The sequence below is a fragment of the Protopterus annectens genome, chromosome 5.part0, assembly GCF_019279795.1.
Source record: "Protopterus annectens isolate FY-2018-M chromosome 5.part0, PAN1.0, whole genome shotgun sequence".
Lineage (NCBI taxonomy): Eukaryota > Metazoa > Chordata > Ceratodontiformes > Protopteridae > Protopterus > Protopterus annectens.
In genome coordinates this window covers 1,619,567,065-1,619,590,392 of record NC_056735.1, presented here as the reverse complement: position 1 = coordinate 1,619,590,392, position 23,328 = coordinate 1,619,567,065, and the positions used below count along the sequence as shown (strand labels likewise).

General features: G+C 45.3%; 1 protein-coding gene across 3 annotated transcripts in view; it reads left to right on the top strand.

Moving 5' to 3' along the window:
- The window catches only part of CCT8 (chaperonin containing TCP1 subunit 8), a 1,023,638-nt gene that overhangs the window by 785,979 nt on the left and 214,331 nt on the right, over positions 1 to 23,328 (top strand). For all 3 annotated transcript variants that reach the window (XM_044071397.1, XM_044071395.1, XM_044071396.1), the window contains exon 14: positions 21,616 to 21,735. In XM_044071397.1, the coding sequence (XP_043927332.1) occupies positions 21,616 to 21,735 (120 nt within the window). The remainder of the gene's footprint in view (positions 1 to 21,615; positions 21,736 to 23,328) is intronic.

Genomic DNA, 23,328 nt, shown 5'->3' with positions numbered 1-23,328 from the left:
ACCCTTAGAGAGCATTTCCGCTGGGAGAGCCAGGACTACTCTCAGTCCAAAATGAGACTCGGGGAATTCTTAAACTTGCCTCACCACAGGCCTGTAGCTATCCCTCCTGTTCTGGAAATTGTAGATGATGTCTTGGAATCCAGCCTTACCCCTGATACTTTGCCTCCAGCTCCCAGGAAACCTGACAGGTACTATAGAGTACCTGACTCCCACAAATTCCTCTCTAAGAATCCTGCTGCGGATCCAGAGACCATTTCCCAGGGACCTAAAGGCATTAAGGCTACAACGGCCAAAAATCCTACCCCTTCGAACAGGGATTCTCTGGGTAAGAAGGTATACACCTCTGCTACTCTGGCCATCAGGGCTTTAAATTGCCAGTTTCATATGTTAAAGTATCAGCAACATATTATGGAACTAATTAAACAGAAAATGATGATTCCTGACCATGCAGAACATAAAGATTTACAAGAGTTAATGCATTCTGCTAACTAAGTGGGTAAACATACTTTGCAATGTGGTTTAGATGCCTTAAAAGCATCTTGCAGGGCTGCTGTCACTGGGTCTTTTCTTAGAAGTTATGTTTGGCTTAAGGAACAAAACTTCCAGACCATGTCAAAGCAAAATTACTTGATGCACCGTTAAACTAAGAGCGTCTATTTGGCAATAAAGCAGAAGTCGTCCTCAGAAGGATGGAGGAAAAAGCTAAATCTATGCAAACTGTTAAAGATTTCTTACAAGTACAGCCACCTAGATTCAGTAGGCATTGGCCTTCAAAAAATGGTCTTTTCCAGTCCCTCCCAGACCTTCTCAGTCCAAACCCAGGGGCAGCGGACCCCCAAGACTGCAGTCTAAAGGTATGCACCGGTCTAAGCAATGGAGTGCACCTACATCCAAAACAGGGAGTAGTAAGCTACCATCCTATGGTAAAATCTCACAATGACTTATCCTTAACTCTTCCAAGCCTTGCCCAAGTACTTGCACCTTTAGGAGGGAAACTTGATTTGCATGCCAAAAACTGGGAGTACATTACCCAGGACAGATGGGTCTTAAACATTGTTTCCCAGGGATACAGATTCCACTTCCACTCACTCTCATCCCCAAGCGGATGGCCAGATCTTCCCCCCAAACCAGTGGGCAGAGGCCCAAAAGCAAGTACTTCCTCTTCAGTATCAAGGGTATTCAATCTGTCCCAGCAGAACAAAGGGGACAAGGTTTTTTTTCCAGACTGTTTCTGATACCCAGGAAAGAAAACTCTTGGCGTCCTATCTTGGATCTGTCTATTCTCAATACCTTTCTGGTGGTTCCAAAATCAAAATGCTTACTCTCCACCAGCTGCTTCCTATGCTAGCCAAGGACTTCTGGCTAGCAACCCTAGACTTAAAAGAAGCTTGTCTGTTCATCCCATATGGGAATCTTGCAGGAAATACCTACGTTTCAGAGCAGGCTCTATGCATTATCAGTTCTCTGCACTTCCCTTTGGCTTATCTATTGCGCCCAGGGTATTCACAAAATGCCTAGCTCCAGCCATTGCATGTTGCAGGCAGAGAATGATTCAAATTTACCCATGCTTGGACGATTGCCTGATTCAGGCGAACAGTCAGGAATTGCTGCTACAGCACCTGACATTTGTAAAGAGACTTCTAACTTCACTGGGATATACCATCAACGAAAAGAAATGACATCTGGTACCCAGCCAACAAGATTGTATTCCTAGGAGCAAGCTTGAACTCAACTTCCCAGATGGCATTTCTCACTCCAGAAAAACAAATTTATTTGACAAACTACTGGCCACCAAAACCCAGCTATCTGCAAGAAAAGTACAGCAAGCCCTAGGGTTCATTGCTTCTTGCATTCTACTAATTCCATATGCAAGACTGCGTATGAGAAAACTTCAGTGGTACTTAAGTCTGTGGTGCCAACATTCTCAGGACCTGGAAACAATGAATCCTGTCATTCCTTGCATAAGGACAGAGTTCCTTTGGTGGGCAGAGGCCTGCTACCACAACAAGGGACTCCCTTTCCAATTGAACAAATTCTGCACCTGAACTCCCCACAGCCAAGCTTGGAAAGTGGATGCCCTATCCTTTACCTGGGAAAGCTTCTCAGTTTATGCCTTTCCCCCTCTGCCTCTCCTCTCGAAGGTTCTACTAAAGATCAAACAGGACAAGGCAAGGACAATACTGATTGCACCAGACTGGCCTCGCCAGCACTGGTACCCCCTCTTGCGCAGCATGACACTGCTGGATCCATGGCACCTACCTCCGACACCTTCCCTGCTGTCCCAGCAGACGGGCCAGATTCTGCACCCTTAGCTTCAAACCCTGAACCTTGCAGCCTGGCTAATTCCTTGAGCTCTCCAATAGCATCCCTCAGTAAGCAGGTGCTAAAGGTCATTCTGGAAGACCTAGTACTAGAAAATCCTATGCTGAAAAGTGGAAAAGATACTGTTCCTGGAGCCAGACCCAGGGTATAAGATCACATTCCACCAGAGCTGCATCTACCTCTACAGCCTTTCTCAGAGGGTCCCTACCAGGGACATCCTAGAAGCTGCTACCTGGAGCTCTGTTCACAGCTTCACCAAGCATTACCACATGCCTATTTTTTTCTAAATCTAGGGCTGGTTTTGCCACTGCAGTATTGCAGGGCTTAATAGCTGGTCCCAATGGCTCACTAACTTCCTCCTCCCTTCCTTAGCTTTGGGAATCTACCCAAATATAATGACTGCAACAGTGACACACTAAGAACATAGTACAGATGTCCTTCATGGATGCATCTGCAGTCATAACAAACGGGTTGTCCTGTCGTCAGGCAGCCCTTCGGTCGGCCGGATTCCAAAGTCTGGGTCCGGCTTCGGCTGATGTCGCACTTCACCCGACGTCATCTCTGCTGGTCTTCGGGTATAAAGGCATCAGCCGACGCCATTTTCTTCAGTCTTTCTTGCCGTGGCGCCCAAGCAGAAGCTGTTCGCAAGTGCCGGTCGGTCAGATCCAGAGATTCCTACTACGAATACTCAAGACTTCTAAAAGCTAAGTACCCGTTGGGGACTTTTCTTGCCTCAGCCGATGTCAGAAAAAGTAAATAATTGTTTAACTTGTGGGAAACAAATACCTCATAAAGATTTCCACTCTTACTGCCTACCTTGTTTAGGCCCAGACCACGACGTAGCTGCCTGTTTAGCCTGTTCTTCCTTCAACCGACGAACGCTTAGGCGTCGGTCGGAGTTTGCTGAACAGTTTTTCGGCTCAGATTTTGCGTACATTATGCCGTCGGATCATCCGACTACCCAAATAATTAAAAAACGCAAAGAAAAAGACCGACACTCGCGGTCCACGGTTTCGGCCGAAACCACGGATAAGCAAATCGCGAGTGTCTCGGTTTCGGCCGAAACCGAGAAAACCAGTCAATCCTCAGCCGAATCCATGACTACTACCGAGGCTCCTGCTACTTTAGTTGAATCGGCCTCTGAAACTTTGCCTACTACTGTGGCCTCTAGTGATTTATCTGACACCATCCCTTTGGATGTTTCTACCCCAGCACGTGGTGCTGCTAGGCCTCCTGCAGCAGACAGGGCCTCTCAGCCTCCAGAAAAGAGACCTAGGACAGAGCCACCCCAGCAGGAGTGCTCTGATGATTCTTCGGAGAACTCAGACACTACAGACCAGCCAGAGGCTCCTTTGTCCACTTACTCAGCACAGACTCCACGTGGGCCAGCAGAGTAATCCAGGCTGCAGAGAGCTGAATAAGCGACTTTTCTTGATACTAAGTATAATTTTTGTTGCTTTCCACATCTGAATACCTAGCGACTGTATTTCGCCTGCCTTTCTGTTACATTGAAGCTGTTTTTACTGCATTTAACTTAATATTGCTCTTGGAATCCTTGTTTGTTACTATTTGACTGTATTTGTAGCAAATTCTTCTGTGTAAGCTGTAGTAGCTGATTCATAGCATTTATAAGTGTTCGCTGTACCTGTTTCTGCCTGTTTTGTGAAAAAAAAAAAAAAAAGAAAAAAAAATATCTCTTGTTTTTCCTGCTTTACTAGTTTAGTCCAGTTTCAGAGTTGCTGATTCCTGGGCTCTGGTTGTAGTTCCTGTGTACTGTTTCCTTGCCTTATTTGGGGGAGAGGAAGTTACCTTGCTTACCAGTGGGAGTGGGAAGCATTGAGCTGCCTTTTGTCCAGTTTTGTGAGGTTTCAGCCAGTAACTAGTAGTTTATTGGTCGTTTTGGGCCAGTTTCTAGCTTTTTCCAGCCCCTGGTATAAAGCGTGGCAGCGTTAGCGCGGAGCTGCCACTGTTGCACACTAGGGCAGTGCCGGTTAAGCAGGTTTAAATTATTCGGGCTACCTAAAGTCCACTCTTCAAATTTTCCCTTAAAACTACCTTCCTCAAACTATACTACTGATCTAATCAGCGTATCCTATAATTAAAAAGATCATCTCTACTTGACTCCAAGTAGACTAGTCTCTATCTGTTAAACGTAGCACTTGCTCCTACAGTACTTATTACCTTGATACGGCACTCTTGTCATAGGTAGTACCCCAAAAAGGCAACCCCCCATTTCTCGGTCACCCACGTCCCCCCGGAATCTTTTTAAAGCTTTTTTTTGTCTATTCCTTCTAGCATGTCGAGGGATCAGTTGCTAGTGTCCTCTCCTGCTCAGCTGGTGAACCTGGGAATATTGAGGCAATGTTACAGTTGCCTCATGTACACAGACAACCCTCTCCTCCTCCCACAAAACACAAATACATGCGAGATGCAACTATACGGCCAAACTGGAGGCTGAGCTCTCTCAACATAGGACTGGCAAGACCAGTCAGGAGGAGAAGGTTACCACACACACTGTAGACCCAGTCTCACATAGTACCATTACAACCTCAAATCATACACATAAACACACAAAGACATACTCGGAGGCTCTGATCAAAAATTTACCAAAACAGCAGAGGCCACCAAAGCAGACACCCAAACAACCACCACCTCAGAACACAACACCTGCAACACATAGACCTCACAGTCAGGGTGTCAAACAGTCACAGCCCTTAAGGCCAAACACAATGCCAGACACACTAGTCATTGGTGACTCCATAGTCAGACACACTGACGTCCCGCTCACCAGACTGAGTAAGGAGAAGGTCACAGTAAGCTGCCTGTCGGGCGCTAGAATCCGCCACATAACGCAAGCACTCAAGTCTCTCAACAGCAGGTACAAATATGACTCAGTCATTGTCCACGCTGGTGTAAACGACCTGAGACGTACCTCCTTGGACTACATGAAAAGAGACATTGAGGAGCTCTCTGATTATGTAGCCCAGGCAGGTATGACCCTGACCTTGAGCAGTGTATCCTACCTTCACCAAGAATGATGCCACAATACAGAGATAAGATGATCAGCTTTAACAATTGGCTTAAACACTGGTGTCATTCAAAGGGGATCCAGTGTCTGTCTGCCTGGGATGACATGCTGGACAAGCCACGCTGCTTCGCAAGGGACGGCTTGCACCTATCACCCCTGGGATTCCGGATATTGGCAAAGGCTCTTGCCACCCCCATAGTGCCTTTTTTAGGCAAGGCTCAAATTCTAAACCTACCACCCTAGAACAAAAAAGGGAAAAAAACTAGGGGTAATGCTGCTCAATGCCAGAAGTCTAAATCTCAAAATGCACGCACTCGAGGCCCTTCTCAGTATGGAGAACATCGATGTCTGTGCTGTGACAGAAACCTGGTTCAAGGCTCCGAGAGCACCCCAGCGCTATCAGGTTTTACCTCGTATCATGCGTTCCGGCCCCAAAATCCGGACAATACCAAGAAAGGAGGAGGGGTATCCATATTCATCAAGGACACCCACACCTCAAGACTGGTGGCAACGCACGTTGCATCAGAGACCATCCAGGTGCAATTAACCATAGGCAAGACTGCTCTGCAAATTGTAGCATGTTACAGGCCACCCTCACAAACTCAGGAACCTCACATGGCCTTCCTGAAAACACTAGAGGGGATAAATGTATCACCAAACACCATCATACTAGGTGACATCAATTACCCTAATATAGACTGGGAACACTACTCAAGCCCAAACACCCTAGCCCAAAAGTTCCTGGAATTCATAAACTCAAATGCCATGGAACAACTAGTCACCATCCCCACAAGAGGAGACAACATACTTGATCTCATCATCACGAACATGGGAGCACAATGTTCAACACGAGGTGTACCCCTCACTGGTGAGATCAGACCACAAACTAACCTCGCAGGAGGTCCCCATCCCAGCCGCACCTCAAATAAAGAAAGACCACAGTAAAGAACTTCTCAAAAGCCGACTTCACACTTCTAAAGACTAGTGTGGTCTCCTTTAAGGCCCCCGAGCCGGCGGAAAACAGTACTCAAGCCGCTTAATCACTTACAAATGCCTTCTACCAGCACCTACAGGACTGCATGGATAAGGCAATCCCAAGCAAAACAAAGACTCTTTGTACCAAAGGCAAGCGTCCAGTCTGGTGGACCCCAGCCATAAACCAACTCTACAACAAAAGGAGGAAGCTACTACAAGATAGAGCAAAATCCTTAAAAGGTAGGACACCCTTGATCACTATAAGTAAAAAACTAAGAGATCTCATAAAATCTTCCAAAGCAAACTTCGAGAGAAAAATAGCTAAAGACTCAAAAGACAATCATAAGGCCTTCTTTAGCCATGTTAGAAACCTGGGAGGAAACTCCCAGATATGTTCAGAGCTAGTTCAAAATGATGTGAAGATTACTGATCCTACAGACATTGCCAACATACTGGCTGACAGGTTCAGTGCAAACTTCTCCAAAAGGAGAGATATCTATACCAAACGATTGCAGCCCCCCAAACATCTCCAGCGCCCAAGTGAGAACTGCTCTCTCCAAAGCAAAAAACACAGCATCCATGGGACCTGATGGTGTCCCCGGCTATGTGCTCCATGAACTCAATGAGGAATTAAACCCACAGCTAGGACAGCTGTTTAATCAAAGTCTTACCTCTGGATACACTCCAGGCAGTGGCGCACTGCAACTGTGGTACCACTCCACAAAGGCGGTGCCTCCACCGACCCTGGAAATTACCGGCCCATTAGCTTGACAAGCCTTATCTGCAAAGCCATGGAGAGGATCATAATGGACCTCATAAATAAAGACATAGGGAATTTGCAGACTTTGGATCCAACCCAGTTTGGCTTTGTCAAAGGCAGATCATGCCTTCTAAATTTGGTTGACTTTTTCAAACAGTCACCAAAGCCATTGATGAGGGAAAGGCAGTCCATACAGCCTACCTCGATCTGGCTAAGGCCTTCGATACAATACCCCACTCGGGTATCATTGAAAAACTCATCAGCTTAAAAGTCAACCCATACATCACAAGATGGGTTGCAAACTGGCTGAGTGACAGAACCCACAGGGTCAGAGTCGCTGGCGCCATGTCAGACTCAAAGCCTGTCACAAGTGGTGTCCCACAGGGCTCAGTCCTGGGCCCACTCTTGTTTGGCATCTACTTCTCCGAAGTACAAGCAAACACAGGAGGGTTATGGCTGACAAAGTTTGCAGATGACTGCAAACTGGGCGCCATAGTAGAAAACACATCTGACACAGATATCCTTCAGAAGGGTCTCACAAACGGATAACTGGTGCCAGAGCCACGGCCTAAAGTTAAATGCCAAAAAATGCATAGTCATACCCTTCGGGAAAAACAAGGTTACCCCTAGCTACCAAATAGGTGGCAATCCACTGAGCGCAGAAGAAGTTATCAGGGACCTGGGGACCCAGGTTGATAGTAGTCTGTCATTCGACACCCATGTAGCTAAAGTAGTTAGGAAGACCTTCTACATTGCCCACCTTATCATGAAGGGTTTCTCATCTAGATCAAGGGAGGTCATAGTCTCCCTATACTCATCACTCATCAGACCAATGATTGAGTACAACGCCCCATTCGGCACTTGCAGCAGCTGGTGAGGCCACAAAAGTTCCTCACCAAAAGGATAAAGGGTCTCAAAAATCTGTCCTATGCTGCCCGACTGAAAGAACTCCAGCTCTACTCAGTCGCTTACCGCTTGCTCAGAGGTGACCTTTGCCTAACATACAAGGCCATGTCAAACCCAGATTTGATGAATATGCTTCACCTCAAAAAATCCAGATCCATCAGAGCCACAAGGGCGGGAGACTTAAACCTTGACACAACTATTAATAGGACGTGCTGGAGGGATAGATTCATCACCCAAAGACTCCCTATGCTGTGGAACAAAGTCCTGGTACATGTGAGGCAGAGCACCTCGCTAGCCTTGTTCAAGAGAAATCTTGACCAATGGATGGGAGATCGCAGATATACCCCAGGGATTACCTCAGTGTCACTGCTCGACAGAGGCACAGCAAAATAATGGGTTTAGTTCCCCATACTAAAGGGGTGGCGTAAGCCACAAAACGATGGGCTAGGCTTGTAAATGCCCTCGGGCAGATAGCCTAGTATGAACCTATGAAGACTCCGATGCTGATGAATCCATTCCGTCTGCCTCTCCTCCAGAGGAATTCTCTTTTGGGGAAACCTTACATGCCATGAGGGAGCAATTCCAATGGCAAGAACAAGATTTCTCAGACTCAAGAAAAAGGCTTAGAACCTTTCTGCACCTACCACAACATAGGCCCTTAGCTATACCTCCAGTTTTGCCTGTTGTGGATGATGCATTTAATGATGTTTGCACTACACCTGATTCCTTACCACCAGACCCTGCCATACCAGACAGATTTTACAGGGTGCCTAACACTCATCACCACCTTTTCAAGGCCCCACTTGCAGATCCTGAGACTATATCCCAGGGGCCTAAGGCAGTAGCTTCTACCTCTACAAAAAACCCTCTCCCTTCTGAAAGGGAAGCCAGGTCATTAGACAGATGGGGCAAAAAAGTCTACACCTCTGCCACTCTCTCAGCTAGAGCTTTAAACGGTCAGTTTCACATGATCCAATACCAAGAGTTTATGCTTGATCAGTTGACTAAGAAACTTTCTTCTGAAGAACCCTTAGATAAGAAATATGTTTTAGAAATTATGAATAACATACAGCAGGTTAGTAACCATTCTTTGAAATGTGGCTATGATGCACTGGAGGCTTCATTTAGATCAGCCATGACTGGCACAGTGATAAGAAGGCATGCATGGTTGAAAGAGCAGGTCCTGCCGGATCATGTAAAAGCAAAGCTGTTAGATGCTCCTATGGATAAGGACAGTCTATTTGGTACCTCTGCTCAACAAGTAATGAAGAAAATGGAAGAAAAGGCAAAATCTGTACAAACAGTTAAGGATTTCTTACAGGTTCAGCCCCCTCGGTTTAGCAGAAATTGGCCTGCCAAAAATTGGTCCTTTCCAGACTCCTCAAAGACCCAAAGAGGCAGGTATAGACGCTCTAGAGGCAGAAACCAATCCAGAGGGAGTGCCTACAGAGGACGACAGTGGCAAGGTAATAACCAGCAAGGCACTGACACAACCACTGCCACTGCAACAGGACAATCACAGTGACTTGGCCCTGACACCGCCTACCAGAGAGCAAATAGCAGCACCTTTAGGCGGAAAGTTAGCCTTATTTTCACAAAACTGGCACTATATCACAAAAGACAAGTGGATTTTAAAAACCATAGACCAAGGCTACAGGTTCCACTTCCACACCTTACCAGTAAAAAGAGGAATGCCAAACTTACCTCCAACGCAAAAGGCAGAAGCTCTAAACCAGGTAACTCAGCTAACCAACATGAGAGCTGTGGAGAGAGTACCAGTAAATCAACAGGGCAAAGGATTTTATTCCAGACTCTTTCTAGTCCCAAGAAAAGAAAAAACTTGGAGACCCATTCTCGATCTGTCCGTCTTAAACACATACATCATCGTTCCAAAATTCAAAATGCTGACCTTACAGCAACTTCTTCCCATGCTGGGCAAGGAGTGTTGGCTGGTGACTCTAGATCTCAAGGAGGCATACCTGCACGTCCCCATCCGACCAATTTGCAGAAGATACCTCAGATTCCTTGCAGGATCAGAGCATTATCAATTCTCAGCATTGCCCTTTGGCTTATCTACTGCGCCCAGAGTATTCACGAAATGCCTGGCATCAGTAATCGCTCATTACAGGCTACAGGGAATCCAAATCTATCCATACCTGGACGACTGCCTGCTACAAGCGGACAACAAAGACAAGCTGACAACAGATTTACAAAGGGTCATTTGCTTGCTACAAGCCCTGGGATACACAGTCAATTTAAAAAAGTCAAGGCTGATCCCATCCCAGACAAGAACATTCTTGGGTGCAGAATTGGACACAGTAAAACAAATGGCATTTCTGACTGCAGAAAAACAAGAACAACTTCCTCTTTACTTCTTGGCATTAACAAAGCAGAACAAACTAACAGCAAGAAAAGTACTGCAGGCCTTGGGATTCATGGCATCATGCATAATCCTGATCCCTCATGCCAGACTGCATATGAGAAAGCTACAGTGGTACCTAAAAAACTTATGGTCTCAACACAGACACAGCTTAGAAACCAAATCCCACTAATCCCATGCCTGAAACAAGAATTCCTATGGTGGGCTCAAGCATGCCAGGCAAACCTAGGCTTGCCCTTCCGCAAAGGTCAAGCGAACCAGACCATCACAACGGACGCCTCAGACCTAGGCTGGGGGGCACACATGTTGGACAAATGCATACAAGGATTGTGGACTCCAGACCAGCTGCACCTGCACATAAACCAAAAAGAAATGCTGGCAGTACAACTAGCAATCCAGAAATTCAAGCCTTTCTTCAAGGAAGGCCATTTATTGATAAGGACAGACAACACCACAGTCAAGTGGTACATCAACAAGCAAGGGGGCACTCATTCTTACCCCCTATGCAGAATGACTCTGGACCTTTGGAACATGGCTCTGAGCTACAACATCCAGTTACAGGCAACCTTTGTGCCAGGAAAAGAAAACACCCTAGCAGATATGTTAAGCAGAACCACCTCGGATGCTCACGAATGGATGCTGCACCCGGACATCTTCAAGGCCATCACAAGAAAATGGGGAATGCCACAAATAGACCTGTTCGCATCCCCACTCAACCACCAGCTCAGGAAATTCTGCACAAGGACGTGTCACCCTCTTGCATGGAAGGTGGACTCCCTTTCCTTCAGTTGGAAAGGCCTGACAGCATATGCATTCCCACCTCTTCCTTTGATGCACAAGGTACTACTGAAAATCAAAGAGGAACAACCAAGGATAATTCTGATAGCTCCGAATTGGCCAAGACAACACTGGTATCCCTTGCTGAGGAGCATGTCTCAGGGGAGAATGTGGTCAATACCACTGATGCCTTTGATGTTAACTCAGAACAACTACAACATCCTGCATCCAAACCTAAAAACCTTACAACTGACTGCCTGGAACATCACTTAAGAGCAACTAACCCAGACTTATCCCAAAGGGTTAAAGACATTATACTTGAAGCCCGCAGACCTTCAACAAGAAGGAACTATGCAGGAAAATGGAAAAGGTTTGCCACTTGGAGTGCTGAAAGAGGAAAAGATGTGTCAAACATAGACATTGCTAACATCCTGGAGTACTTGGCAGAGCTTCTACACACAGGTCTGTCCTATTCCTCCATCAAGATACATGCTTCAGCTATTTCTGCAGAATACAGCTTTGATCCACCTGTCTTCTCGCACCCTCTAATCAGGCAATTCCTCAGAGGGATCAAGAATGTAAAACCTCCTAGGAAACCACCACTACCAGCATGGGACTTAAATTTTGTACTAGAAAAATTGACACTCCCACCATTCGAACCAGCAGGAACAGCGGATCTTCAACACCTATCATGGAAAACTGCTTTCCTTCTGGCAATTACTTCAGCAAGAAGGGTTTCAGAACTCCAGGCCTTAATGGCAGTACAACCGTTCCTGATCTTCCATCAAGATAGAGTCTCCATGAGAACTAATCCTACATTTATGCCAAAGGTGGTATCCAGAGTGTCCTTAAACCAGGCAATCCACCTACCTACCTTCTTTCCCAACCCACAGAACGGGGGAAAGGCTACTGCATACTTTGGATGTACATAGACAGTTACGCTACTACCTGGACAGAACCAAAGGTAACAGAAAAACTGACCAGCTGTTAGTGGCCTATGCACCAGGAAGGGAAGGAAAAGCAATTTCCAAACAAACAATCTCCAAATGGATAGGAAATTGCATAAGATTCTGTTACTCCTACCATGGAAAACCAATGCCACAGAACATAAGACCTCATTCAACAAGAGCTACAGCCACTACCACAGCTTTCTTACGAGGAGTGGCAACCAAGGACATTATTGAGGCGGCTACTTGGACCTCCGTGCATACATTTGCCAAGCATTACAATTTACCTCTATATTCTAGATCCCGAGCAGGGTTTGCCACTGCTGTACTGCAAGGGATCCTAACTACACCATAATTGTTTTTCTTCCTCCACCCCTAGTTTAGCTATGGTATTCTACCCATTTGTTATGACTGCAGATGCATCCATGAAGGACATAGTACAGTTTTGTACCTACCATAAATGTAGATGTCCGAACTGGATAGCATCTGCAGTCAGGATTACCCACCCTCCTTCCCCTCTGTGGTACTCCTAGGGTATTTACACTCCTAATAGCTAGCTGGGGAGGAGTCTCTTATGGTGTATTTGTTTGTATATATGTACATACATGCTTATTTTTTGTATTTGCCTTCTATCTTGTCTGCATGCATTGGCATTTATCCAAATTTAGCCTTCCAAGCGGGCAACTGGCATCTGGGGCAAGAAACACTGAAGAAAATGGCGTCGGCTGATGCCTTTATACCCGAAGACCAGCAGAGATGACGTCGGGTGAAGTGCGACATCAGCCGAAGCCGGACCCAGACTTTGGAATCCGGCCGACCGAAGGGCTGCCTGACGACAGGACAACCCGTTTGTTATGACTGCAGATGCTATCCAGTTCGGACATCTACATTTATGGTAGGTACAAAACTGTACTTTGTGTACACTTACCATAAATGTCGATGTTAGAGTGTATTCACTGTTGCAGTCCTGGTTACACTCCCTCCAGCCCCCTGACTTCTCTTGGCTCTATATTTCATTCTTTTTGGTGTATTTGAGCTTTCTGGTGTATTTGCTTTTTGTTGGAGGTGTAACATAACATATAATTGCTTCCCATTATGGGGACACCTGACATCTGGGGCAAGAAAAACTGATGTAATGGCGTCAGCTGCATGTTTTATACCCCCTGACGACCAGACGTCATGGAAGAAGACAGCATCCGATGCAGGAATCCAAGACTCTGGTATTCAGGCCGGCTGAGGGCTACCTGCAGGCAGATAACCCAAATGTAATGACTGCAACAGTGAATACACTCTAGCTTCTATCTACATTTATGGTAAGTGTACACAACTGTACTTTATGTGGTATATAAACAAGCAAGGGGGATCCTATTCCTACCCACTCTGTAGGTTAGCCATGGCTCTATGGGGCACAGCCTTGAGCAACCAAGTGCACCTGCAAGCTCGATTCCTGCCAGGCAAACTAAATTCACTGGCAGACGACAAGCAGAAATTTAATGGACCTGCATGAGTGGAAACCGGAACCCAAATCATTCGAGCTGCTGATCCACAGGTGTGGGGGCACCAGAGGTGGACCTCTTAGCTTCCCCTCAGAACTTTTAGTTGATTAAATATTGCACCAGAACTCCCCACGGCCAAGCATGGAAAGTGGATGCTCTGTCCTTTACATGGGAAAACCTCGCAATCATTGCCTTTCATTTTTTGCCCCTCCTCTCAAAGGTTCTACTAAAGATCAAACGGGACAAGCCAAGGACAATCCTGATTGCACCAGACCGACCATGCCAGCACTAGTACCCATCTTTGCACAGTCTTGACAGTACTGCCACCTTAGGACCTGCCTCACAACCCGTCCCTGCTTCCCAGCAGGAGCGCCAGATTTTGCATCCTCAGTTACAAATCCTGAACCTACCAGCCTGGTTCATCCCCTGAGCCCTCAGTAAACAGGTGCTGGATGTCATCCTGGAGGCAAAAAGGTCTACTACTAGAAAATCCTATTCAGAAAAGTGGAAAAGATGCTGTTCTTGCAGCCAGTCTCAAGGAATGGATAGAAAGGTGCCCAGCTTACCTCATATACTAGATTGCTTAACAGAAATGTTCCACAAAGGCCTGTCCTCCTCTTCAATTAAGGTTCATGCCTCTGCCATCTCAGCTCATTGTAATACTGAGCCACCCCTCTTCTCTCATCCACTGGTCAAACAGTTCTTGAGAGGAGCCAAAAATGTAAGACCCCCAGGAGAGCTCCCACTCCTGCCCTGGGACCTTAACTTTGTATTGGAAAAACTCATGCTTCCACCCTTTGAGTCTGCTGCTTCAGCGGAGTTAAATTCCCTCTCCTGGAGGATTGCTTTATTTCTAGCCAATCACTTCAGCAAGAAGAGTGTCTGAATTGCAGGCCCTTATGGCCGTGGGACCCTTCATTATCTTCTGTGCGGACAGGGTTCCGTCAGACTAACCCATCATTTATGCCAAAGATGGTATCTAGTGTGGCTTTAAACCAATCCATTCATTTGCCAACCTTTTTCCCTAATCCTCAGATTACAGGGGAAAGAATCCTGCACTCCCTGGACCTGCACAGGCAGCTTAGGTTCTATCTGGACAGGACTAACCCTTTCTGTAAATCTGACCAGCTGCTAGTCAGTTTTGCTACAGGGGCAGCATCAATTTCTGCTGCAAACATCATGAGAAACCTGCCCCACAGGGGATCAGAACACATTCCCCTAGGGCTGCATCAACCTCTACAGCATTTCTCAGGAGAGTTCCTGCCAGGGACATCCTGGAAGTTGCAACCTGGAGCTCTGTACACAACTTCACCAAGCATTACCACTTACCTGTCTTTTCTAAATCCAGAGCTGGATTTACTACAGCAGTCTTACAAGGCCTGCTTGCCAGCCCTAATGCTTCTTGACTCCCTCCACCCATCTTCAGCTTTGGGAATCAACCCAAATGTGATGACTGCAACAGTGAAACACGAAGAACATAGTACAGTTGTGTACACTTACCATAAATGTAGATGTTCAAGTGTATTAATTGTTGCGGTCCTGGTTACCCTCCCTCTAGCCCCCTGACTTCTCTTTACTTCTACCTATCCTTTTTGTTTGGCATACCTTATATCATTGGTATTTGCTTTTTGCTGGGGGTGTTCCACACCATGTAAATGCTTCCTATGTAGGGGGCTCCTGATATCTGGGTCAAGAAAAATTGATGTAATGGCATCTGCTGCATGTTTTATACCCATGACTTCCTGACGTCATGGAAGAAGCGACAGCATCCGACACAGAAATCCCAGGAGTCTGGAATTCAGGCCGACTGAGGGCTACCTGCAGGCAGGTAACCCAAATGTAATGACTGCATCAGTGAATACACTCGAATATCTATATTTATGGTAAGTGTACACAACTGTACTTTTCTGATGAGGTCCGAGACAAGGTGGTCTCTCAGCTCCCCTAGAATCTGTTTCCAATTCCTCAATGCGTTTGATATCTCACACTACTGAGGGAGCAGCGAGAGCTGCGGGTGCAGGCATAGTCATGAGAAGCCATGCCTGGATGCAATTTTGTGCCATTGCGGATCCCTTCAAAGCTTCCTTCCTTAATGCCCTTATTGAGACCACTACTTTGTTTGGGTCCAAGGTAAAAGGTACAATGGCCAGATGTGAAGAGGATGGTATGACCCTATCTGCCGTGGGTGTCCGTTTATTATTTCCTCAGTGGTTTTGTTGTAGGAATCAGAAGAGTGGGAAAATGTGGCACAAAATATCTCGGGGGTCCTTTCCGTGACTTTCAGGCTGAGTATTCCCCTAGAGGCGGGGAGGGGTTCTAACAGATGGCGCCCCTTTCAAGGCAGGGGAGGTCCGGGAAACCGGGGTTCCAGGGAATGTTTCTCTGGACAGCCTTATCAGTGTAAGCATTCGGGGGTCGTTTTTCCTTGTACCCTTCCGCCTGGCAAACCATAACCACAGACGCTTGGGTACAAAGGCTTATCACCAGAGGATACCATATTCCTTTTATATTCACTCCCCCCTTACCCAGAAGCTTACCCAACGTGCCACCCAGTCAAAGGAAAGCCGCAGCTATAGAAATATCAGAGCTTCTTCAAAAGAAAGTCATCCAAACAGTCCCCCCAGACCAGACAGGATCCGGCTTCTATTCAAGATTCTTTTTGGTGCCAAAAAAGACAGGGGAGTGGAGATCAATTCTGGATCTCACACCCTAAACAAATTTGTAAAGACAGAAAAATTCCGGATGATCATGGTTCAGTCTATACTTCTACTTTTGGAAAAAGACGATTGGATGTGCTCCATAGATCTTCAAGACGCGTACTACCACATAAAGGTGGAAAGATGCTCAAGAAGATATCTTCGCTTCTGGGCAGGAGCCAGTCATTACCAGTTTTGCATACAGCCCTTTGGACTCCCTACAGCCCCCAGAGTGTTCACAAAGTGCATGACAGTAGTCACAACTCACCTGCAGCTTCAAGGATTCCAGGCGTTTCCCTACCTAGACGACTGGCTCATTACTGCCCCAACAAGACATCTTCTGGATCATGCCTTGACTTACACCCTAAACACTGCACAGCAGCTCGGAATATCAATAAACTGGAAGAAGTCCAACCTTACTTCGAGTCACTCAGAGTACATTGGAGTAATTCTGGACACAATGACTTGTACGGCCTCTCTACCAGATCACAGAATTCAGAGGATCAAAGAACAGGTTCAGGCATTACTTTCACAAAATCTAGCCTCAGCTCGATCCGTTCTTCAACTGCTGGGATCGATGGCAGCCTCCATCACCATAGTCCCTCTAGCAAGGCTACACATAAGGCTTCTTCAGTGGCTACGTCTTACTCAGTGGTACCCATCCCAGCACCCCTTATCTTTTCCGATTTGAATAACCAAGATTTGCAAACAGGACTTACTCTGGTGGATGTCAAACCCTCATCAGTGGTCTCGTCCCTTCAGCCCTTATCAGCCCAACTCCACAGTGACCACGGACACCTCCCTGATTGGGGGGGGGGGGTCTGTTTCAGGGAAAGACAGTCCAAGGCACTTGGTCACAGACAAGGCCCATCTGCATATCTGTGTCCTAGAACTGAGGGCAGTGCTACTTGCATTGCAATCATTCCAATCGATCCTTCCGTCAGGGACTATTGCAGTTCAGTCAGACAACATGGCAGTAGTGTGGTACATCAACAAACAAGATGGAACCAGATCATACCCACTCTGTCGAGAAGCCATGCAACAGGTGATAGCCTCCAACCGTTTTTTGATAACGACGCACATTCCCGGGAGCTTCAACGTGGTAGCCGACAAGTTGAGCAGATGCATTCTACAGCCTCACGAGTGGTCTCTCAAACCTCTAGGAGCGGCGAAGATTTTCAACAGCTGGCGCCAGCCTTGCTGCGACCCATTTGCGTTTCCGTCCAGTCACAAGTGCAGCAACTACTTTGCCCTGATCCCCCCTTGGGGACAGTCACCAAGAGATGCTCTAGTCCATGATTGGCCCTAGAGTCTGTTATATGCCTATCCTCTGATACCCCTCATTCCCCTGTTCCTCAAGAAAGAACGTCGGTTGAAGAGCAAAGTGATCCTCATTGCTCCATATTGGCCTCGACAAGTTTGGTTTCCCTTCCTGTGGCCTCATCTGCTAAGATCGACCATGGATTCTCAATCCAAATCCAGAGTTGACCTCTCACCTGCAGAATCGGATTCATCCAAACCTATCCAGCCTGAAATTGACAGCTTGGTTTATCCACTACCAATGATTGCCAGGCAGCATGACCTATCTTCCCCTGTGCGTGACATTCTGATTGCCTCTCATAGATCATCCACCAGACTACTCTACCACTCAACCACCAGACTACTCTACCACAGCAAATGGAAGAGATTTTTACTCTGACTACAAGATAAACAAATGGACCCTTGTACAGCCCCTGTTTCTATTGTGCTAGAATACCTTTCAGACATTTTTAAATCGGGGGTAGCAGCCGCCACAGTTCGTGTTCATTTGGCTGCAATTTCTAATTTTCATAGTGGCTTCCAGAGCTCTTCCGTAATGTCACACAGACTTTGTAAGACCTTTCTGAAGGGTGTAACCCAAGTAAAGCCTCCATTCAGAGAACCTGTTCAACCTTGGGACCTGGCCTTAGTCCTTCAAGGGTTGACAACTTCTCCTTTTGAGCTTGCATCTACCTGTGATCTAAAGTATCTGCCATGGAAAACGTTGTTCTTAGTTGCTATTACTTCTGTCAGATGTAGTTCTGAATTACAGGCCTTGTCTATCAAACCCCCCTACCTCATCTTTCACAAGGACCGAATTTCATTGAGGACCAATCCAACCTTCTTGCCCAAGGTCGTTTCTGAGTTATCTGTCAGTCAGACTATTGATTTGCCAGTGTTCTACCCTAATCATTCCAACAGAGGGGGAATATTGCCTGCATACCTTGGGTGTACATAGACAAATTAATTTTTACCTAGACAGAACTAAATTTAATAGAAAATCTGACCAGCTGTTTTTGGCCTTTTCTGAATCCAGATTAGGTTGTCCAGTTTCTGAAGTTACTTGGTTGAGAAATTGTATTACTTTCATTTATGGCTCAGGAAAATCCCTTCTTTCCTTTTACCTGGCAGAGTAAAGGCCCACTCTACAAGATCAGTGGCAACTTCTGCAGCCTTCCATGCTAGACCATCTTTGAATGACATTTGTGCAGCCGCAACCTGGGCTAGGCCTCATACCTTCATTGCTCATTACAAATTGGACTTGGGCTCCAGAGGCAGATCTTCCTTTGGTTCTGTGGTGCTCTGGAAAGTCCTTCCATAGGGCCACCCAAGGAACAAGATAGCTGGAGACTCTGACCCATGACTAAGGAATAAACGAAGATTAACAACATCAAATAAAGAAGATATGTCGTACCATAACATTCCATCTGAGTTGTTTAATCTCCGTTTATTCATTACGGCCCACCCGTCTTCCCCCTCCGAAGGTTTCTGGTGGATCTCATTTGTCCTTCTTTCCAGTTGTTAGGTCATGTCTGACCAGAGGTAGCCTCGGCTGCATTTTTCCAACTTGCAAACTAGATCTGAGGTAACAGGGAGAAGGGCATGATGGGTAAAATCTTAGCTCGAGATGTTTGGCTGATGCGAGCTTGAAAAAAAGGCCGGCTTGGTTCCGAGGTCAGAACCGAGTCCCATGAGTAATGAATAAACGAAGATGAAACAACTCAGATGGAACTTTAAGACATAACTTCTTTTTTCTTCAGTAGCCTCTGCTAAACTGTGCAAAGCATTATAACTTCTTTTTTCTTCAGTAGCCTCTGCTAAACTGTGCAAAGCATTTTTGAGAGGCGATCTTCTTTTGAATATGTTGCATTTATTGGATGTTCTCCAACAGTTGCGTTTTTATCTACATAGAACAAAAGCTATCAGAAAGGGAAGACCAATTGTTTCCTTTGCAGATTTAAAATTGGGTAAATCAGTCGCAAAAATAACTTTAGCCAAATGACTGACTGTATTTCATTTATCTATAACCAATTGGGTCTTACCTTAACTCAACCTGTAAGAGCCTTTTCAGCTAGGTCCATGACAACTTCATTATTTCTGTCCAGGTTTTCTATGGACAACATTTGTGCAGCAGCAACTTGAGCAAGTCCTCATACCTTTTATCACTCATTACAAATTAGATCTGGCTCCTTTGGTTCTACTGTGCTCAGGAATAACCTTTCTTCGCATCCACCCAGGGTTTTAGGTAGCTGGGGGCTCTGTCCCAACAGTTGAGGATAGAATGAAAATTGACAACATCAGATAAAGAAGTTGTGTACTTACCCCATAACATTCCATCTGTGTTGTCCATTTTCATTCTTCCTCAACTTCCTGCCCACACACCCCCATCCTTTATTTCTATAAACTTCTGGAGGAAAGAGATACTGTAAGGACACCATTGTCCTTTTGACTGAGCTCCTTCTGTAGAACAAGTCGATTTTTAATTATGTTTAATAGATACTTTTCTGGTAAAATCAGCAAAAAAGATCTGGGGTATGTTAGAGGTTGGTGCATTATGGGTAAGGGAGAAGCTCGAGAGCTTTTTGGTTACCATGAGCTTTAGTAACTGCTGAGTCAGATCCGAGGATTGGATCTTAACCCAGCAGTTGAGGCAGAATGAAAATAGACAACACATATGGAACATTATGGTAAGTACATAATTTTTTTTATTACCTAAGCCTCCTAGAGCCTCTTCCACAAGGTCTGTGGCAGTCTCTTTAGCCTTTTGGTCAAGGGCTTTCTTAGGATGGCATGTGTATGGCTACAGCTTGACTAATCTTCACACTTTTATTGCTCATTAGATTTGATTTCCAGGAACACAGAGCATCCTTTGGCTCTGCAGTACTTCAGAATATCTTTCCATGAGGGCTTCCCAAGGTTCCAGTAGCTGGGGAACTCTGTCCCATCAGTTGAGGAATGAAAAAGACAACGTAAAATAAAAGTGATGTACTCAACATAACACTTCATCTGTTTTGTCCATTTTCATTCTTCCTCAACTTCCTTCCCTCCTGCCCCCATCCTGTGCTTCTGGAAAGAACCAAGAGTTATACAGGAATCTCTGTTCATTATTTGAAGTTCAGCTTCCTTTTTTCCTTTTTGCTTTTGTTAATTTTTGTAATAGGTCTGTTCCTTTATATCCAGGGGTAGCAAACTTTATCTGAGGGATGTTAGGTTGGTGAGGCATTTTGGGTAAAGGGAGGAGCTTGAGAGCTTTGGATGCGATGGTCTGGTAGAAGCGGCTGAGTCAGATCAGTCTTTGATCTGAACCTATCAGGTGAGGAAGAATGAAACAACACAGATGGAATGTATGCAACTATTTTTATAACAAAATAAAACTTAGCTGTATCATGCTTATCTCTAACTCTGACTAACTCTTCCATGAGTATTTATAAAGTATGCTAATTAGGTGTCCCTGATTTTAGCCAGATGTTTCCAAGATTCAGGTGTTCTGTCAAGGTTGAGAGATATGTCACAGAGAGGGAACATATGAAAAAGATGCTGATCAGTGAGGGTAAACCCAGCATTAGGGACCCATCAGAGAAGGTCTCCTCCATGTATATCAGCTGAAGGTAATAAGCATGCATGTTTTATAAATGTTTAATTTACGGATGAAGATGATCATTCTCTTTAGTGTCCAGTCATTCCCCCTAAACCAAAAAAAAAGTGCATCTGCAGCGTAATGGAGAATGTATTTTCTTTTTTTTTGTTGTTGTTTTTCTCTTATGCTGCTTCATTACCTATTTCTTGCATACTATTTTACCATTTAACAACAGTCTACCTTCAGTGGTAGTCACTGTTCAGCATATGCTGATGGTTGCCTCTTCATTGCAGACTTTACGGGTAGACCATGGCATTTTTAGAATGAAGGAGAGTGAACTGCACATTAACTGTTACATTTTATAATTTGGCATAGGTATTGTAGATTGCTACTAAGGTTAAAGCCATTTCACAAATTTATTCCATATAAATTCAGTGTTTCTCTTCTCATAGAGTGAAAGTGCTGCTGTGAAAGACATGCTGGAATGTGGAGTATTGGAGCCATATCTGCTTAAACACTGGGGAATAAAATTGGCCACAAATGCTGCTGTAACTGTACTCAGAGTAGATCAGGTAAGTGGAATTCTTATGTCTAATTGCTTGTTTTGTAGCTGATTAGTTCTACATTATTCACGTGCAGAGAAGTTTCTTTGCCATGCAGATAAGTCTGGATAATTTATTCAGATGCTAATACAGTGAGAAATGGCAAAGCAGTCACATGTAGCATAGTGATGTAATTTCAGCATGATGTGAATAGAAGCATCTTTTTGTCCTGTACCTACATCCTAGTAATGTCTTCAGCACTGACCCTAATTACTCAGTAAATAGAATTCAAGGGAAAATATGTGCATACAGCCTACCTGGACTTAGTCACTCAGGCATCATTGGTAAACTCACCCAACTAGTTGTCATAGGAGATTACTAGGCTAATGGCCCTGGGGCCCTTACAAGCCTAGCCAAGAGTTTATCCCCAAAAAAGAAACCTCAATCAGCACTTGTCATCCCTGTCAATGGGGGACAAAGGTGGAACCTCTGGGACAAATTTATGGTTTCCCATCCACTCATCAAGATTGCGTTTATCCTTGTATCATTAGATGAGTCACTAACTGGCTCACTGATTGATAGAACACATATAGTCAAAATATGGGAATACACCTCCAACAGCAGATCTGTAAACAGTGGTGTTCCACAGGGATCAGTCCTGGGACCTCTCCTGTTTGGAATCTATTTTTCAGATTGGACGGGTGACCATAAATTCACCCCGGGGGTTCCACCTGTGTCCCTCTTGGACAGGGGCAATAGGTTCTGATCTTGACAACTTGGCTATGCTTGTAAAGTAAAAACTAAAGGTCTGTGACTAAGTTTGCTGATGACTGCAGACTTTGGTCATGGAATCTCCAAATGGTGTCAACATCCTACAAAAGGGTCTTGCACAAACAAATGATTGGTCTCAAAGTCATGACCTTAAACTCAATGCAAAAAAATGTATTATTCTTTTAGGTAAAAGCGATGTTCCTGCTAACTACGACATAAATAGCAACACCTTAAGTATGCACTCAGTGGTGAGAGATCTGGGCACACAGGTTGACAGCAACCTTACCTTTGATCTCCATGTTTCCACAGTGGTTGGAAGGGCATTCTGTATTGCTCACCTCATAAGTAAGGGCACTGCTTCCAGAAAAAAAGAAGTTATTACTTCCCCATATTCTTCCCTCATCAGGCCAATAATTGAGTACAACACCCCTTTTGGGTATGTACCTTTCTAAGCACCTGCAATAACTGGAGAAATCACAAAGATTCCTCACAAGGAAAATTGAAGGTCCTCCCTATTTGTCCTATGGGGATCATCTGAAATCACTGTCACTTTATTCCGTTTCATACAGACTACTCAGAGGTGATCTCTGCCTTGCATATAAGGCAAACTCTGACGCTGCATTACTGGAAATGCTTCATATCCAAAAGTCAAATGATACACTGGTTACTCGCTGTAAAGACCTTAACCTGGTATGTAACATTAATAAAACTTGCTGGAGGGACAGATTTGTCTCACAGAGGTTACCACACCCTTGGAACAGACTTTCATTTCATGTCAAACAGAGCACCTCACTGGCTGTCTTCAAACGCAATCTGGACGATTGGATGGGTGACCATAAATTCACCCTGGGG